We start from the raw sequence: 15,059 nt of genomic DNA, 5'->3' as shown, positions 1-15,059 counted from the left end.
CAGGTTTTTTTTCAGCACTGTAGCCAGGCTGACAAAGAGTCAGAGCTCTATTGAGCCAAGTATTCCTTTAACTTTAACTAGTAATGACTTCATGACTTTCTTTGCTAATAAAATTCTAACTATTAGAGAAAAAATTACTCATAACCATCAATCAATCAATCAATCAATTTTTTTATATAGCGCCAAATCACAACAAACAGTTGCCCCAAGGCGCTTTATATTGTAAGGCAAGGCCATACAATAATTATGTAAAACCCCAACGGTCAAAACGACCCCCTGTGAGCAAGCACTTGGCGACAGTGGGAAGGAAAAACTCCCTTTTAACAGGAAGAAACCTCCAGCAGAACCAGGCTCAGGGAGGGGCAGTCAGTCTTCTGCTGGGACTGGTTGGGGCTGAGGGAGAGAACCAGGAAAAAGACATGCTGTGGAGGGGAGCAGAGATCGATCACTAATGATTAAATGCAGAGTGGTGCATATAGAGCAAAAAGAGAAAGAAACAGTGCATCATGGGAACCCCCCAGCAGTCTACGTCTATAGCAGCATAACTAAGGGATGGTTCAGGGTCACCTGATCCAGCCCTAACTATAAGCTTTAGCAAAAAGGAAAGACATATCGTTATCTTTGGCTGCTTTCAGTGATGCCGGTATTTGGTTAGACTCTTTCTCTCCAATTGTTCTGTCTGAGTTATTTTCATTAGTTACTTCCTCCAAACCATCAACATGTCTATTAGACCCCATTCCTACCAGGCTGCTCAAGGAAGCCCTACCATTAATTAATGCTTCGATCTTAAATATGATCAATCTATCTTTTAGTTGGCTATGTACCACAGGCTTTTAAGGTGGCAGTAATTAAACCATTACTTAAAAAGCCATCACTTGACCCAGCTATCTTAGCTAATTATAGGCCAATCTCCAACCTTCCTTTTCTCTCAAAAATTCTTGAAAGGGTAGTTGTAAAACAGCTAACTGATCATCTGCAGAGGAATGGTCTATTTGAAGAGTTTCAGTCAGGTTTTAGAATTCATCATAGTACAGAAACAGCATTAGTGAAGGTTACAAATGATCTTCTTATGGCCTCAGACAGTGGACTCATCTCTGTGCTTGTTCTGTTAGACCTCAGCGCTTCACTCTCAGACTGCAGGCTTACTTGTAGTTCCTAGGGTTTGTAAGAGTAGAATGGGAGGCAGAGCCTTCAGCTTTCAGGCTCCTCTCCTGTGGAACCAGCTCCCAATTCAGATCAGGGAGACAGACACCCTCTCTACTTTTAAGATTAGGCTTAAAACTTTCCTTTTTGCTAAAGCTTATAGTTAGGGCTGGATCAGGTGACCCTGAACCATCCCTTAGTTATGCTGCTATAGACTTAGACTGCTGGGGGGTTCCCATGATGCACTGAGCGTTTCTTTCTCTTTTTGCTCTGTATGCACCACTCTGCATTTAATCATTAGTGATTGATCTCTGCTCTCTTCCACAGCATGTCTTTTTCCTGGTTCTCTCCCTCAGCCCCAACCAGTCCCAGCAGAAGACTGACCCTCCCTGAGCCTGGTTCTGCTGGAGGTTTCTTCCTGTTAAAAGGGAGTTTTTCCTTCCCACTGTCACCAAGTGCTTGCTCACAGGGGGTCGTTTTGACCATTGGGGTTTTTCCGTAATTATTGTATGGCCTTGCCTTACAATATAAAGCGCCTTGGGGCAACTGTTTGTTGTGATTTGGTGCTATATAAATAAAATTGATTTGATTTGATTTTGACCACAATCCAGGACGCCGGCACCTCAGAGCAGAGAATCCTGAAACATGGACAAGGCCACGTCACATCTGCCTGCAACAGGCTTCGTTAAGGAAAACAGAGTGACACCGGTGTGACTGGTTAGTTTCAAATCCGGACCCAGGGTGGCTCATTAGAAAAGCACAGAACCAGTGGTGACCAAACCTGGTCATTGTGATTAAATATATGTGTTTGATCGACTCCACACAGACACCAAAATAATCAGCTGCAGATCCACAAGACGTCTGTGCTCCACTTTGTCCTTCAACCTGTAGAACAGCTGATCCAACACTATGCAGAGTTTCTCCAGTCGCAGCCACAGACGCCTACACCTTCTTCAGAGTTGTCTTGGTGACTTCCCTCACCAGTCTCCTTATTACACACCACTCAGTTTTTGAGACGTTCCTCCTGCAGACAGATTTACTTAACAGTACCAGACTATACTTACTAAGTCCAAGAAAATGTTCATGTATTCATCCCCTGACATGTCTGAAGAACACTGGCTGAAAAAGTGATGGTTGACTGTGAAATCATCAAAGTGTACCCAAAACTGTCACATGTATGCTTTAGATCTGTTTTTTGTTATTTTTTTATGTTCCGCCCACCTGAACAACGTACCAATATCATTGTTTCAGTCTGAACATTTCCCACAAGGCCCTCAGACTCAAACTACCCAAGCTTGGCTGGTCCCTGTGGGGGAAATGATCACCATAGCAACAGCGACCTGATTTGCATATTAATTACATTTCGGGGTCAGTGAGTGTAAAATCATATTTTGTCTCACAGAGATGATATTACTTCAGCTTGGCACACAAAACTTTGACAAAATCTACAACCGACTCCAAGACTGTCCTCGATAGGTCATCCAGTGCAAAGTTCTAACCCAGAGCTGAGTTTGGAGTTAAATGGTAAATGGACTGCATTTATAGAGCGCTTTTCCATCTGCATCAGATGCTCAAAGCACTTTACAATAATGCCTCACATTCACCCCGATGTCAGGGTGCTGTCATACAAGGCGCTCACTACACACCAGGAGCAACTAGGGGATTAAGGACTTTGTCCAAGGGCCCTTAATGATTTTTCCAGTCAGGCTGGGATTTGAACCAAGGACCCTCTGGTCTGAAGCCCATCGCTTAACCACTAGACCATCACCTCCCCTATAAGCGAAGTGTGTATCTCATGCCGCACGGTGCATTATGGGTAGGCTAAATTTTTCGACTACCAACCCACAAGCTATGGCGGCAGAAAGCAGCGAGGAGTGCTGTGATTTGGGTCATTTCATCCGCTGGAAAGTTGACGATTTAAAGTGTTTTTGTAAGCTCTGCAGATTGCCTGTTACAACCAGGACTACGCACGGCAGTGGACAGAAATGGAAAGAAAAGCTGGTTGTGCTTGCATGTGCTGCATCATTACAGAAACTACCGTTGGTGCCGACAAAGGAGGAAGAGCACGTTGCTGTCAAAAATGACCAGTACTTGTTGATAGTTGGAGACAAACACATTTCTGACCCCTTGAAGGCAACTGACGGATGGTTAGACGAAGTCCAGAGTCTGAAACTGTGGATATTGCAGAATATTTGCTAAGCAGGGATGAGAAATCGTTACTCCACCGGCTTCATAATGACGACAATGTCGGTGAGTCCATATGACCTCTTTGGTGTCACGTTTGTTTTGATAAGTTGACAAACATACAATATGTGCATGCATGCAGTTTGTTTATAGAACATGTCAATATTATAATATTACACGCCACGTCATTCATGGCGCGACATTACAGTCATAAGCCGATGCACAAAAACGGCGGCACGGTTTCAGGATATTGACAAAATAAATGTGTGTAAGAAACTTACAATTTTAGTCTGTCTTTTTGCGTCCGTCTGGATCTTTCTTTTCTGTAGTGAAATTGTGTAGAATGAACGGAAGTTTACGACCACATTTCTTCTTTACGTCTTTGTGTGAACTCGGCGGAGCTTTGCAATCGTGTGTTTTCAGCCAACTTTCAAGCCTATAAATTCAGTTCGAGCATTTGAAAACAGCACAATGTGCCCCTGTCATTATTGTATGTGTCGCTTAAGGCTTAAAGCCTTTGAAACAATCCCTGTAAAAGCTTTAACTTTTACAGTCCGCTAATGCTAATGTATACGAAATTCAATGGGAGCAGTGTGAGTTTGGTAGTTGGAATTTTTGCCCCCGTTTGACCCACGGATGCGCAGATGCGTTGCGCACTTCGCTTGTTCTGTCCCATCCTGTCCCACGAGACTAACATTTGACACAACAAACTCAAACAGTGCCCAAAACGGAACTGGTTTTTGCACAAGGCAACCCTGTAAAATCCTGGTGTCAAGTCCTAAAAACCAGACTAGTACAGTCTGCATGCAGTTCGAAAACTGTACCTGTATCAGAACCTTCGATGGATTTCAAGAACGATAGAAGAGATCCAGATCGGTCATGTGATGGGGAACATTTTTGTTTTTATACTGAGATCATCACTCCAGTGTCAGTAAAACATTCATTCATTCAGCTCCAAACCACATGAGGATGGAGTCTGGTGTGGGCTTAAGATGTGGCCGACTGTAACTCCAGCATACGGCCTGCCGGTGCTTTTACTTTGACACTTCTCTGTGCTCATTTCAGTGCACCTCTGTGTCCTCACTAACTGTGCCTCAGACTATTTAGTCCTCTGTCTCCCATCATCCCCATGCCAGAAGGTCTTGCTCCCACTCAAGTCTTTCTTCATGTCTTCCAGTTGCAGATAGACGTTGCCTTTTGTTACCTCGAGGTTGCCTGCCGCTTTTTGGATTATCTGTGTGTTGTAAAGGTGACCTGTGGGCTGACCCTCTGGCTGTTTTTATGTTCTGCCTCGGTGGTTGTTCCCTTGTGGACCCCGCTGCCTCACGGACTGTCTGTGTACTCAGACCACAGTCTATCCACTGTCACAGAGTAAAGGCTGTTTGACTCAGCAACCCGTGTTGTTCCTTTCAAAGTGGTATCGTCACCCTAACTCCGTTATAACATGCGTCTCACCCTGACCTGATGTAACCCTGCTCACCATGGTGATCTTACTCTCGATGACATCACAGCGATGAGGCAGGATGGGAAGTATTGAGGGCGGGTACAGCAGGCCGTCGATCATATGTATGATGCCATTGGCTGCCACGATGTTGGTGCTTTGCAGACGGACGTTCTCACCCAATAGGATCTCACCCTGAAGGACAGATAGTTGGACATTCTATATTACAACATGAAGAATATCTTATTATCCTACAGCAGTCTTTACTGTGTTATTATGTAATAACAGTGTTACACTACATTATCACTGTGTTATTAAAGTCTTTACTGTGTTATTAAGTAATAACAGTGTTACCACTACATCATCACTGTTATTAAAGTCTTTACTGTGTTATTATGTAATAACAGTGTTACCACTACATTATCACAGTGTTATTAAAAGTCTTTACTGTGTTATTATGTAATAACAGTGTTACCACTACATTATCATTGTTACTACAGTCTTTACTGTGTTATGTAATAACAGTGATACACTACATTATCATTGTTACTACAGTCTTTACTGTGTTATTATATAATAACAGTGTTACCACTACATTATCACAGTGTTATTAAAGTCTTTACTGTGTTATTATGCAACAGTTACACTACATTATCATTGTTACTACAGTCTTTACTGTGTTATGTAATAAGTGTTACACTACATTATCATTGTTACTACAGTCTTTACTGTGTTATGTAATAACAGTGTCACCACTACATTATCACAGTGTTATTAAAGTCTTTACTGTGTTATGTAATAAGTGTTATCACTACATTATCATTGTTACTATCACTGTGTTATTGTGTAATGTGTTACACTACATTATCACAGTGTTATTACAGTCATTACTGTTATGTAATAACAGTGTTACCACTACATTATCATTGTTACTAGTCATTACTGTGTTATTATGTTATAAGTGTTACACTACGTTATCACTGCGTTACTAGTCATTACTGTTATATAATAACAGTGTTACCACTACATTATCACTGTGTTACTACAGTTATTACTGTGTTATTATGTAATAACAGTGTTACACTAGTTGTCAGTGTTAGTCATTACTGTTATGTAATAACAGTGTTACCACTACATTATCATTGTTACTACAGTCATTACTGTGCTTGATCTCTGTGCTTGTTCTGTTAGACCTCAGTGCTGCTTTTGATACTGTTGACCATAAAATTTTATCACAGAGATTAGAGCATGCCATAGGTATTAAAGGCACTGCACTGCGGTGGTTTGAATCATATTTATCTAATAGATTACAATTTGTTCATGTAAATGGGGAATCTTCTTCACAGACTAAGGTTAATTATGGAGTTATTATGTAATAAGTGTTACAGTACGTTATCATTGTGTTACTACAGTCATTAATGTTATGTAATAACAGTGTTACCACTGCATTATCACTGTGTTACTACAGTCATTACTTTTATGTAACAACAATGATACAACTACATTACCACAGTGCTACTGCAGTCATTACTATATTATGTAATAACAGTGTTACACTACATTGTCAGTGTTATTAGCCATTACTCTGTTATGTAATAACAGTGTTACCACGACACTGTCAGTGTTATTAGCCATTACTCTGTTATGGAATAACAGTGTTACCACGACACTGTCAGTGTTATTAGCCATTACTCTGTTATGGAATAACAGTGTTACACTACATTGTCATTGTTATTAGCCATTACTCTGTTATGTAATAACAGTGTTACCACGACATTGTCACTGTGTTACTACCAGTGGTGGGCACAGCTAACCAAAAAGTTAGCTTCGATAACCGTTAATCCGCTAACTGAAAAGTTAAGTTTTATAAAGCTAAACCGATAAATCCCTAAAAAAAAATTGCGGAAGTTACAGATAAAAATGCAAAGCAGAATGCTGCTTTGCAACGCCTTCTCCCTGAGGAATAAGCTGGATGAGCTGCGATTACATCTCCGGGGCTGTTATGAATACAGTGAGTCTGACTAAATGGTTAGTGGTTGGCTGTTTGGTATAACACAGTTATTGAAACGTGTGGTGGGCTTGACAAATAAATCTGTATTTGTAAATATGTAATTTTTTTTCATTTGTAAAAAAAAAAGGCAATCTGAAAACTGAAAATTCTGTTTGTTAAGTCCTTCATCACTTTTAGCGAATGTGTAGCTGCTCATACTACATCTCACCCCATCTCTAAGGGAGACACCAGCCACCCTCCTGAGGAAGCCCATTTCGGCTGCTTGTACCTGCAATCTAGTTCTTTCGGTCATGACCCAAACCTCATGACCACTAGTGAGAGGAGGAACGAAGACTGACCAGTAGATTGAGAACTTCGCCTTTTGGCTCAGCTCCCTTTTCCACAGGTGTCCACCCCGGTGTTCGAGGTTTGCCGCCCCTTGAGGTAACTAAGACCTTCAGGCCACAGCTCCCCGCTGCAGCTTCAGCAGTGGAAGCTTTGAACATTGTCCATTCTGGTTCAATGCCTCCAACCTCCACAGTAGGGCTGTTCATGTTATATAGTGGAAAAATAAAAGCTGTGAGAGACGTCGGGCTACGTGTTGTTTTTGTTCCACTTGTGGTTTTATAGGTTCAGACCAGATTAGAACTCAATCAGATAAGATTTAGAGTTCCCCCAGAGTGACACATGTTCCTCTCCCTCCGCTGGCAAGACAACGTCACCCCAATGGGAGAACACTCTGATGACATTATTTTTCTTTTACAGGTACATGTGACGGCTTCTAATCACAAAAAGTGGTGGTTGATTGGTCACCCAGAGGAGAACATTTCTGGAATTGCTGAATTACTACATTAGTTGTTTGGGGAAACTTGTTGCTTTGTGGGGGACCCTAAACAATGTCCCATTACAATAAAATTTGGCACAGATCTTTTGTTTTATTCGTGGAACAAGAACAACATGTGGCCCAAAAGATTTTGTAACATTTGACATTTTGAACAGGTGTACTCCACAGGGATGCTAGAAAAGCTCCGCCTGAGGTGTGAGTTGAAGATCTGTCAGAGTGGGCTCCTCAGACGTTCCCAGTTCACCCACACTCTCCTTTTGGGCTTACCAGGTCTGTCCAAAGTCCTCCCCCACCCTCTGATCCAACTCGCCACCAGATGGTGATCAGTTGACAGCTCTGCCCCTCTCTTCACCCGAGTGTCCAGAACATGTGGCCTCAGATCAGATGATACCATCACAAATTCGATCATTGATCTTCAGCCTGGGGTGCTCTGGTACCATGTACGCTTATGAGCATGGGGGGTGTGATGAACCCTCTAAGACCCACTGTTGCAGAATTACAACAATTTTTGTTATCCCCAAAAAACTTTTTTTGGGGGGGGGGGGGGGGGTAAACCACATTAACATACTTTTTGGTCCTATTGTTCAGCTTCAGAATGCTATTGGGTCATACATTTGTATATAAGGCCTGCCCTGGGGTTCAGAAGTCACACAACTGCCAGATTTTTGAGACGCCATCATCCCCTCAATTCATTGGATTGGATTCATGTTAAAGATTTTGTATACATGTTATCACTGTTAAACGTTTGTACATTTGCCTTCTTTCTCATGAGAACGGTGTTGTGCTGTTTTGCACTTCACCCTGAGAACGTACGTGTTATTCAACCTTGTTTAGCTTTGTCTTCTTTCTCATGAGAACGGAGATGTGCTGTTTTGCACCTGTCTTAATGCAATCCTGAGAATTCAATTTTGTTTTGACGTTTGTGATGTGGTGTTTAGTGTGAAGGAGTGTGGAAGACAGGACACTTCAGGCAGATGCAGAACAGCTGATACCTGCAACAGACGAACGAGATGTGCTGACCTGAAGTGTTCTTCCTTACAGCTGCACTTATTGACGTATGCGTTTATGTTATGGGAAGAAACTTGTCTTGCGTCATTACCCCCACCCTTAGGACAAGTTTCTTGTTTATGTGATGAGGGCGTCTCTTAATAAAAAGAGCGGAAAAGCAGGCCAGACTTTAGTGTAGCCTTGGTGTACAGCCTGGCCGCACTCCGCGCGTAATATTTGACTTTCTGTCTCACTGGTGTTTCTTGACTCTGTTTGTCTTGTTAAAGGTTTTAAGAATGTTTGGAGGAGAAAATACCCAACAATTCATCTGTTTAAAGTAAGTAAAATGCTTTAAATATTTTTTGTGTGTGTTTGTTACAGTGTGTAGAACATGTCCATATGTAGTCACTGTTGAAAATGTGTCTTACATTTTATTTAGAGCTTGTTTTGTAATTGTTGCAATATTACAATGTTGAGTGATTGTGTTAGTCAAAACAACCCAGTTTTGAGAGGAACGTCTTGAGAGGAACATCAATATAAATTTAAACTACACATGATTTACGCACTCTAGCCTTATATTAGATGACATATTATTGTATTAGAAACTAGTGTGCAATGATATATATATTGTCATACATATATTTTTTCATTTACTTATGATTTTTAAACATTTTCAACACTCAATATTTTCCCCTTTTCACATAAAGCAGTAGTAAAGTAATTCTGTTAGTCCACATCTGCCCCTTGTCTTGGTTCATGATAAGAATGTTCAGATCAATTCATAGTCAAAGTCATAGTGGGGGGGGGGTGCTCGGGGGCGTGTTTCCATTGTTCTGTAACAGGTGATGATGCTCAGGAATGTAAGGTGTTGTTGTAACTTGGAGGCGACCTGCACATCTATTAGTATGATAATCAGAGTTTACGATCATTAACCTATACACTGTTGTGTGACCTGTTACATGTGTGAATGGGGTACTTTAGTGCAATGTGTCAGCACTTCACACTGAAATCAATTTCCCCACCATCCCCTCTTTTTATACAGTTTATCTAGAATCTGCAGGTGGTACCCAAAGAGCACAATTCTGTGGATGAGATGATGATTCCTTTCAAGGAGAAGTTCTGCAGCATCAAGCAGTATATGCGAGGGACGCCACACCCATGGGGGTTCAAAGTGTGGGGGAGAGCTGGAATCTCTGGCATGATGCTTGACTTTGATGTTTACCAAAGGAGCGCGAACACTGGAGTATGAGTCAAACCTGAACTTGGATTGTCAGGTGATGTGATGAAGCTTGCCTCCACACTTCCAAAGGGTCAGAACTACAAGGTCTACATAGACAACTACTTCACCTCTGTTCCATTGGTAGTGAAGTTCCTTGAGCAAGGAATCCATTATATGGGAACAGCCAGGCAGGTTCGGCTTCCCAGCTGCAACCTTGAAGATGAAAAGATCTTGAAGAAGAAGAAGGGTAGAGGAAGCTTTGACTACAGAGTGGAGGGAAAACACAACACCTGTGCTGCCAAATGGCATGACAACAGAGCCGTCACACTTGTGTCATCCTTCACTGGACCAGAACCCGTGCAGAAGATTCAACGCTGGGACAAAGCCACCAAAACCTACATTGACGTTCAACAGCCTTACCCTAACCTTAACCCTAGTCCAAACAGTCCTTCAAAGAAAGCATGTGCACACCCCCCACAGGATGTGCGCAAGGACCAAACTGGACATTTCCCATGAAGATGAAGAGGGGACGCTGCAGACATTGCAGTAAAGGGTATACGAACACCCAATGCGCCAAGTGTGATGTCCGCCTCTGTTTTTCAGAGGACAAGAACTGTTTCTGGGAATATCATTGTGAATAAATAGCAAAGTTCTTGTCATGCAATAAATGACTGTTCACAACAACATGAATGAGATTATTTTTCATGTTTTACTCTTCTGGCACAAAAGCAAAAGCCTGCAAATAAATCCTTAGTTCTGTATTGTTGGTCAGACAATCAATCAATCAATCAATTTTTTTATATAGCGCCAAATCACAACAAACAGTTGCCCCAAGGCGCTTTATATTGTAAGGCAAAAGCCATACAATAATTATGTAAAACCCCAACGGTCAAAACGACCCCCTGTGAGCAAGCACTTGGCTACAGTGGGAAGGAAAAACTCCCTTTTAACAGGAAGAAACCTTCAGCAGAACCAGGCTCAGGGAGGGGCAGTCTTCTGCTGGGACTGGTTGGGGCTGAGGGAGAGAACCAGGAAAAAGACATGCTGTGGAGGAGAGCAGAGATCGATCACTAATGATTAAATGCAGAGTGGTGCATACAGAGCAAAAAGAGAAAGAAACAGTGCATCATGGGAACCCCGCAGCAGTCTAAGTCTATAGCAGCATAACTAAGGGATGGTTCAGGGTCACCTGATCCAGCCCTAACTATAAGCTTTAGCAAAAAGGAAAGTTTTAAGCCTAATCTTAAAAGTAGAGAGGGTGTCTGTCTCCCTGATCTGAATTGGGAGCTGGTTCCACAGGAGAGGAGCCTGAAAGCTGAAGGCTCTGCCTCCCATTCTACTCTTACAAACCCTAGGAACTACAAGTAAGCCTGCAGTCTGAGAGCGAAGCGCTCTAATGGGGTAATATGGTACTATGAGGTCCCTAAGATAAGATGGGACCTGATTATTCAAAACCTTATAAGTAAGAAGAAGAATTTTAAATTCTATTCTAGAATTAACAGGAAGCCAATGAAGAGAGGCCAATATGGGTGAGATATGCTCTCTCCTTCTAGTCCCCGTCAGTACTCTAGCTGCAGCATTTTGAATTAACTGAAGGCTTTTTAGGGAACTTTTAGGACAACCTGATAATAATGAATTACAATAGTCCAGCCTAGAGGAAATAAATGCATGAATTAGTTTTTCAGCATCACTCTGAGACAAGACCTTTCTGTGGTCAATGACCACAAATACAGGAGATTCTGCTCCCCTTAGAGCCCAGTGTTGCAATATTACAATGTTTCCATAAAAACTTACAAAAACATTTTAAAAAACACCTCATTTCAACCCTCAGAGGCCTCCTACAACAACATCTTAATGGTTGAAATTTTTTTGTGTGTGTTTTTCTATATGTGGGTTTTACAGGGTTAAGCATTGGGCATGAGACCAGATGATGGTTGGTTCAAATCCCAGCCTGACCGATAAATCACTAAGGGTCCTTGGGCAAAGTCCTTAATCCCCTACTTGCTCCCGGTGTGTAGTGAGTACCTTGTGTGGCAGCACCCTGACATCGGGGTGAATGTGAGGCATTATTATAAAGCACTTTGAGCGTCTGATGCAGATGGAAAAGCGAGATATAAATGCAGTCCATTTACCATTTATCATCCTTATGTTTGAACATGGTGTTAGTTATGGACAGTCCGTGACTTGCACAGAAGTCCACTAACAAATGGCCATTTGGGTTTAGATTGGGGATGCCGTTCCTCCCAATCACGCCTCCCCAGGTGTGTCTGTCATTGCCCACGTGTACATGAAGTCCCCCAGCAGAACAATGGAGTCCCCCACCAAAGCCCCATACAGGACTCCATTCAGGGACTCCAAGACGGCCAAATACTCCAAACTGCTGTTTGGTGCATACGCATAAACAATACTTCCCACCCCCCTCCCCCCACCAGTTAAAGGCACAGGGAGGTGACCCTCTCATCTACCAGGATAAACTCCAACATAGCGGCACTTAGCCGGGGATTCGTGAGTATCCCTACACCCACCCGGCACCTCACACCCCGGGCAACTCCAGAGAAGAATAAGGTCCAACCCCTATCAAGGAGAGTAGTTCCAGAGCCGAGGCTGTGCATGGAGGCCACGCCCACCAGATCTGACTGGTAACGCTCCACCTCGCGCACAAGTTCTGGCTGCTATCCCCACAGCGAGGTGACTTTCCACACCCCCAGAGCTAGCTATTATTAAGTAATAACAGTGTTACACTACATTATCAGTGTTATTAGTCATTACTGTGTTATTATGTAATAACTATTACCACTACATTATCACAGTATTATTACAGTCATTGCTGTATTATTATGTGATAACAGTGTTACCACTACATTGTCAGTGTTAACTGTGTTATGTAATAACTGTTACCACTACATTATCACAGTGTTATTATAGTCATCACTGTGTTATTATGTAATAACTGTTACCACTACATTATCACAGTGTTATTATAGTCATTACTGTGTTACTATGTAATAACTGTTACCACTACATTGTCAGTGTTAACTGTTATTTTGTAATAACTGTTACCACTACATTATCAGTGTTATTATAGTCATTACTGTGTTATTATGTAATAACTTATCAATACATTATCACAGTGTAATTATAGTAATTATTGTGTTACTATGTAATAACTGTTACCACTACATTATCACAGTGTTATTATAGTCATTACTGTGTTATTATGTAATAACTGTTACCACTACATTATCAGTGTTATTATAGTCATTACTGTGTTATTATGTAATAACTGCAACCACTACATTATCAGTGTTAACTGTGTTACTATGTAATAACTGTTACAACTACATTATCACAGTGTCATTAGTCATTACTGTATTATTATAGTCATTACTGTGTTATTATGTAATAACTGTTACCACTACATTATCAGTGTTATTATAGTCATTACTGTGATATTATGTAATAACTGTTACCACTACATTATCAGTGTTATAGTCATTACTGTATTATTATGTAATAACAGTGTTACCACTGTTAAGAAGTGCCTGACTCCGTGGTATAACTCACAAACTCGCAGCTTAAAGCAGATAACCCGTAAGTTGGAGAGGAAATGGCGTCTCACTCATTTAGAAGATCTTCACTTAGCCTGGAAAAAGAGTCTGTTGCTCTATAAAAACCCTCCGTAAAGCTAGGACATCTTACTACTCATCACTAATTGAAGAAAATAAGAACAGCCCCAGGTTTCTTTTCAGCACTGTAGCCAGGCTGACAAAGAGTCAGAGCTCTATTGAGCTGAGTATTCCTTTAACTTTAACTAGTAATGACATCATGACTTTCTTTGCTAATAAAATTTTAACTATTAGAGAAAAAATTACTCATAACCATCCCAAAGACGTATTGTTATCTTTGGCTGCTTTCAGTGATGCCGGTATTTGGTTAGACTCTCTCAGATTGTTCTGTCTGAGTTATTTTCATTAGTTACTTCATCCAAACCATCAACATGTCTATTAGACCCCATTCCTACCAGGCTGCTCAAGGAAGCCTTACCATTAATTAATGCTTCGATCTTAAATATGATCAATCTATCTTTATTAGTTGGCTATGTACCACAGGCTTTTAAGGTGGCAGTAATTAAACCATTACTTAAAAAGCCATCACTTGACCCAGCTATCTTAGCTAATTATAGGCCAATCTCCAACCTTCCTTTTCTCTCAAAAATTCTTGAAAGGGTAGTTGTAAAACAGCTAACTGATCATCTGCAGAGGAATGGTCTATTTGAAGAGTTTCAGTCAGGTTTTAGAATTCATCATAGTACAGAAACAGCATTAGTGAAGGTTACAAATGATCTTCTTATGGCCTCAGACAGTGGACTCATCTCTGTGCTCGTTCTGTTAGACCTCAGTGCTGCTTTTGATACTGTTGACCATAAAATTTTATTACAGAGATTAGAGCATGCCATAGGTATTAAAGGCACTGTGCTGCGGTGGTTTGAATCATATTTATCTAATAGATTACAATTTGTTCATGTAAATGGGGAATCTTCTTCACAGACTAAGGTTAATTATGGAGTTCCACAAGGTTCTGTGCTAGGACCAATTTTATTCACTTTATACATGCTTCCCTTAGGCAGTATTATTAGACGGCATTGCTTAAATTTTCATTGTTACGCAGATGATACCCAGCTTTATCTATCCATGAAGCCAGAGGACACACACCAATTAGCTAAACTGCAGGATTGTCTTACAGACATAAAGACATGGATGACCTCTAATTTCCTGCTTTTAAACTCAGATAAAACTGAAGTTATTGTACTTGGCCCCACAAATCTTAGAAACATGGTGTCTAACCAGATCCTTACTCTGGATGGCATTACCCTGACCTCCAGTAATACTGTGAGAAATCTTGGAGTCATTTTTGATCAGGATATGTCCTTCAATGCGCATATTAAACAAATATGTAGGACTGCTTTTTTGCATTTACGCAATATCTCTAAAATTAGAAAGGTCTTGTCTCAGAGTGATGCTGAAAAACTAATTCATGCATTTATTTCCTCTAGGCTGGACTATTGTAATTCATTATTATCAGGTTGTCCTAAAAGTTCCTTGAAAAGCCTTTAGTTAATTCAAAATGCTGCAGCTAGAGTATTGACGGGGACTAGAAGGAGAGAGCATATCTCACCCATATTGGCCTCTCTTCATTGGCTTCTTGTTAATTCTAGAATAGAATTTAAAATTCTGCTTCTTACTTATAAGGT

General features: G+C 41.1%; 1 protein-coding gene across 1 annotated transcript in view; it reads right to left on the bottom strand.

The window, feature by feature from the left end:
* The window catches only part of stab1 (stabilin 1), a 285,696-nt gene that overhangs the window by 225,051 nt on the left and 45,586 nt on the right, over nt 1-15,059 (bottom strand). The window contains exon 18 of the mRNA XM_034164948.1: nt 4,808-4,963. Within this exon, the coding sequence (XP_034020839.1) occupies nt 4,808-4,963 (156 nt within the window). The remainder of the gene's footprint in view (nt 1-4,807; nt 4,964-15,059) is intronic.

Source organism: Thalassophryne amazonica, chromosome 3 (genome assembly GCF_902500255.1).
Source record: "Thalassophryne amazonica chromosome 3, fThaAma1.1, whole genome shotgun sequence".
Classification (NCBI taxonomy): domain Eukaryota; kingdom Metazoa; phylum Chordata; class Actinopteri; order Batrachoidiformes; family Batrachoididae; genus Thalassophryne; species Thalassophryne amazonica.
Note: the sequence above shows the minus strand (reverse complement) of the source record. Positions and strands in the feature narration are given on the sequence as shown.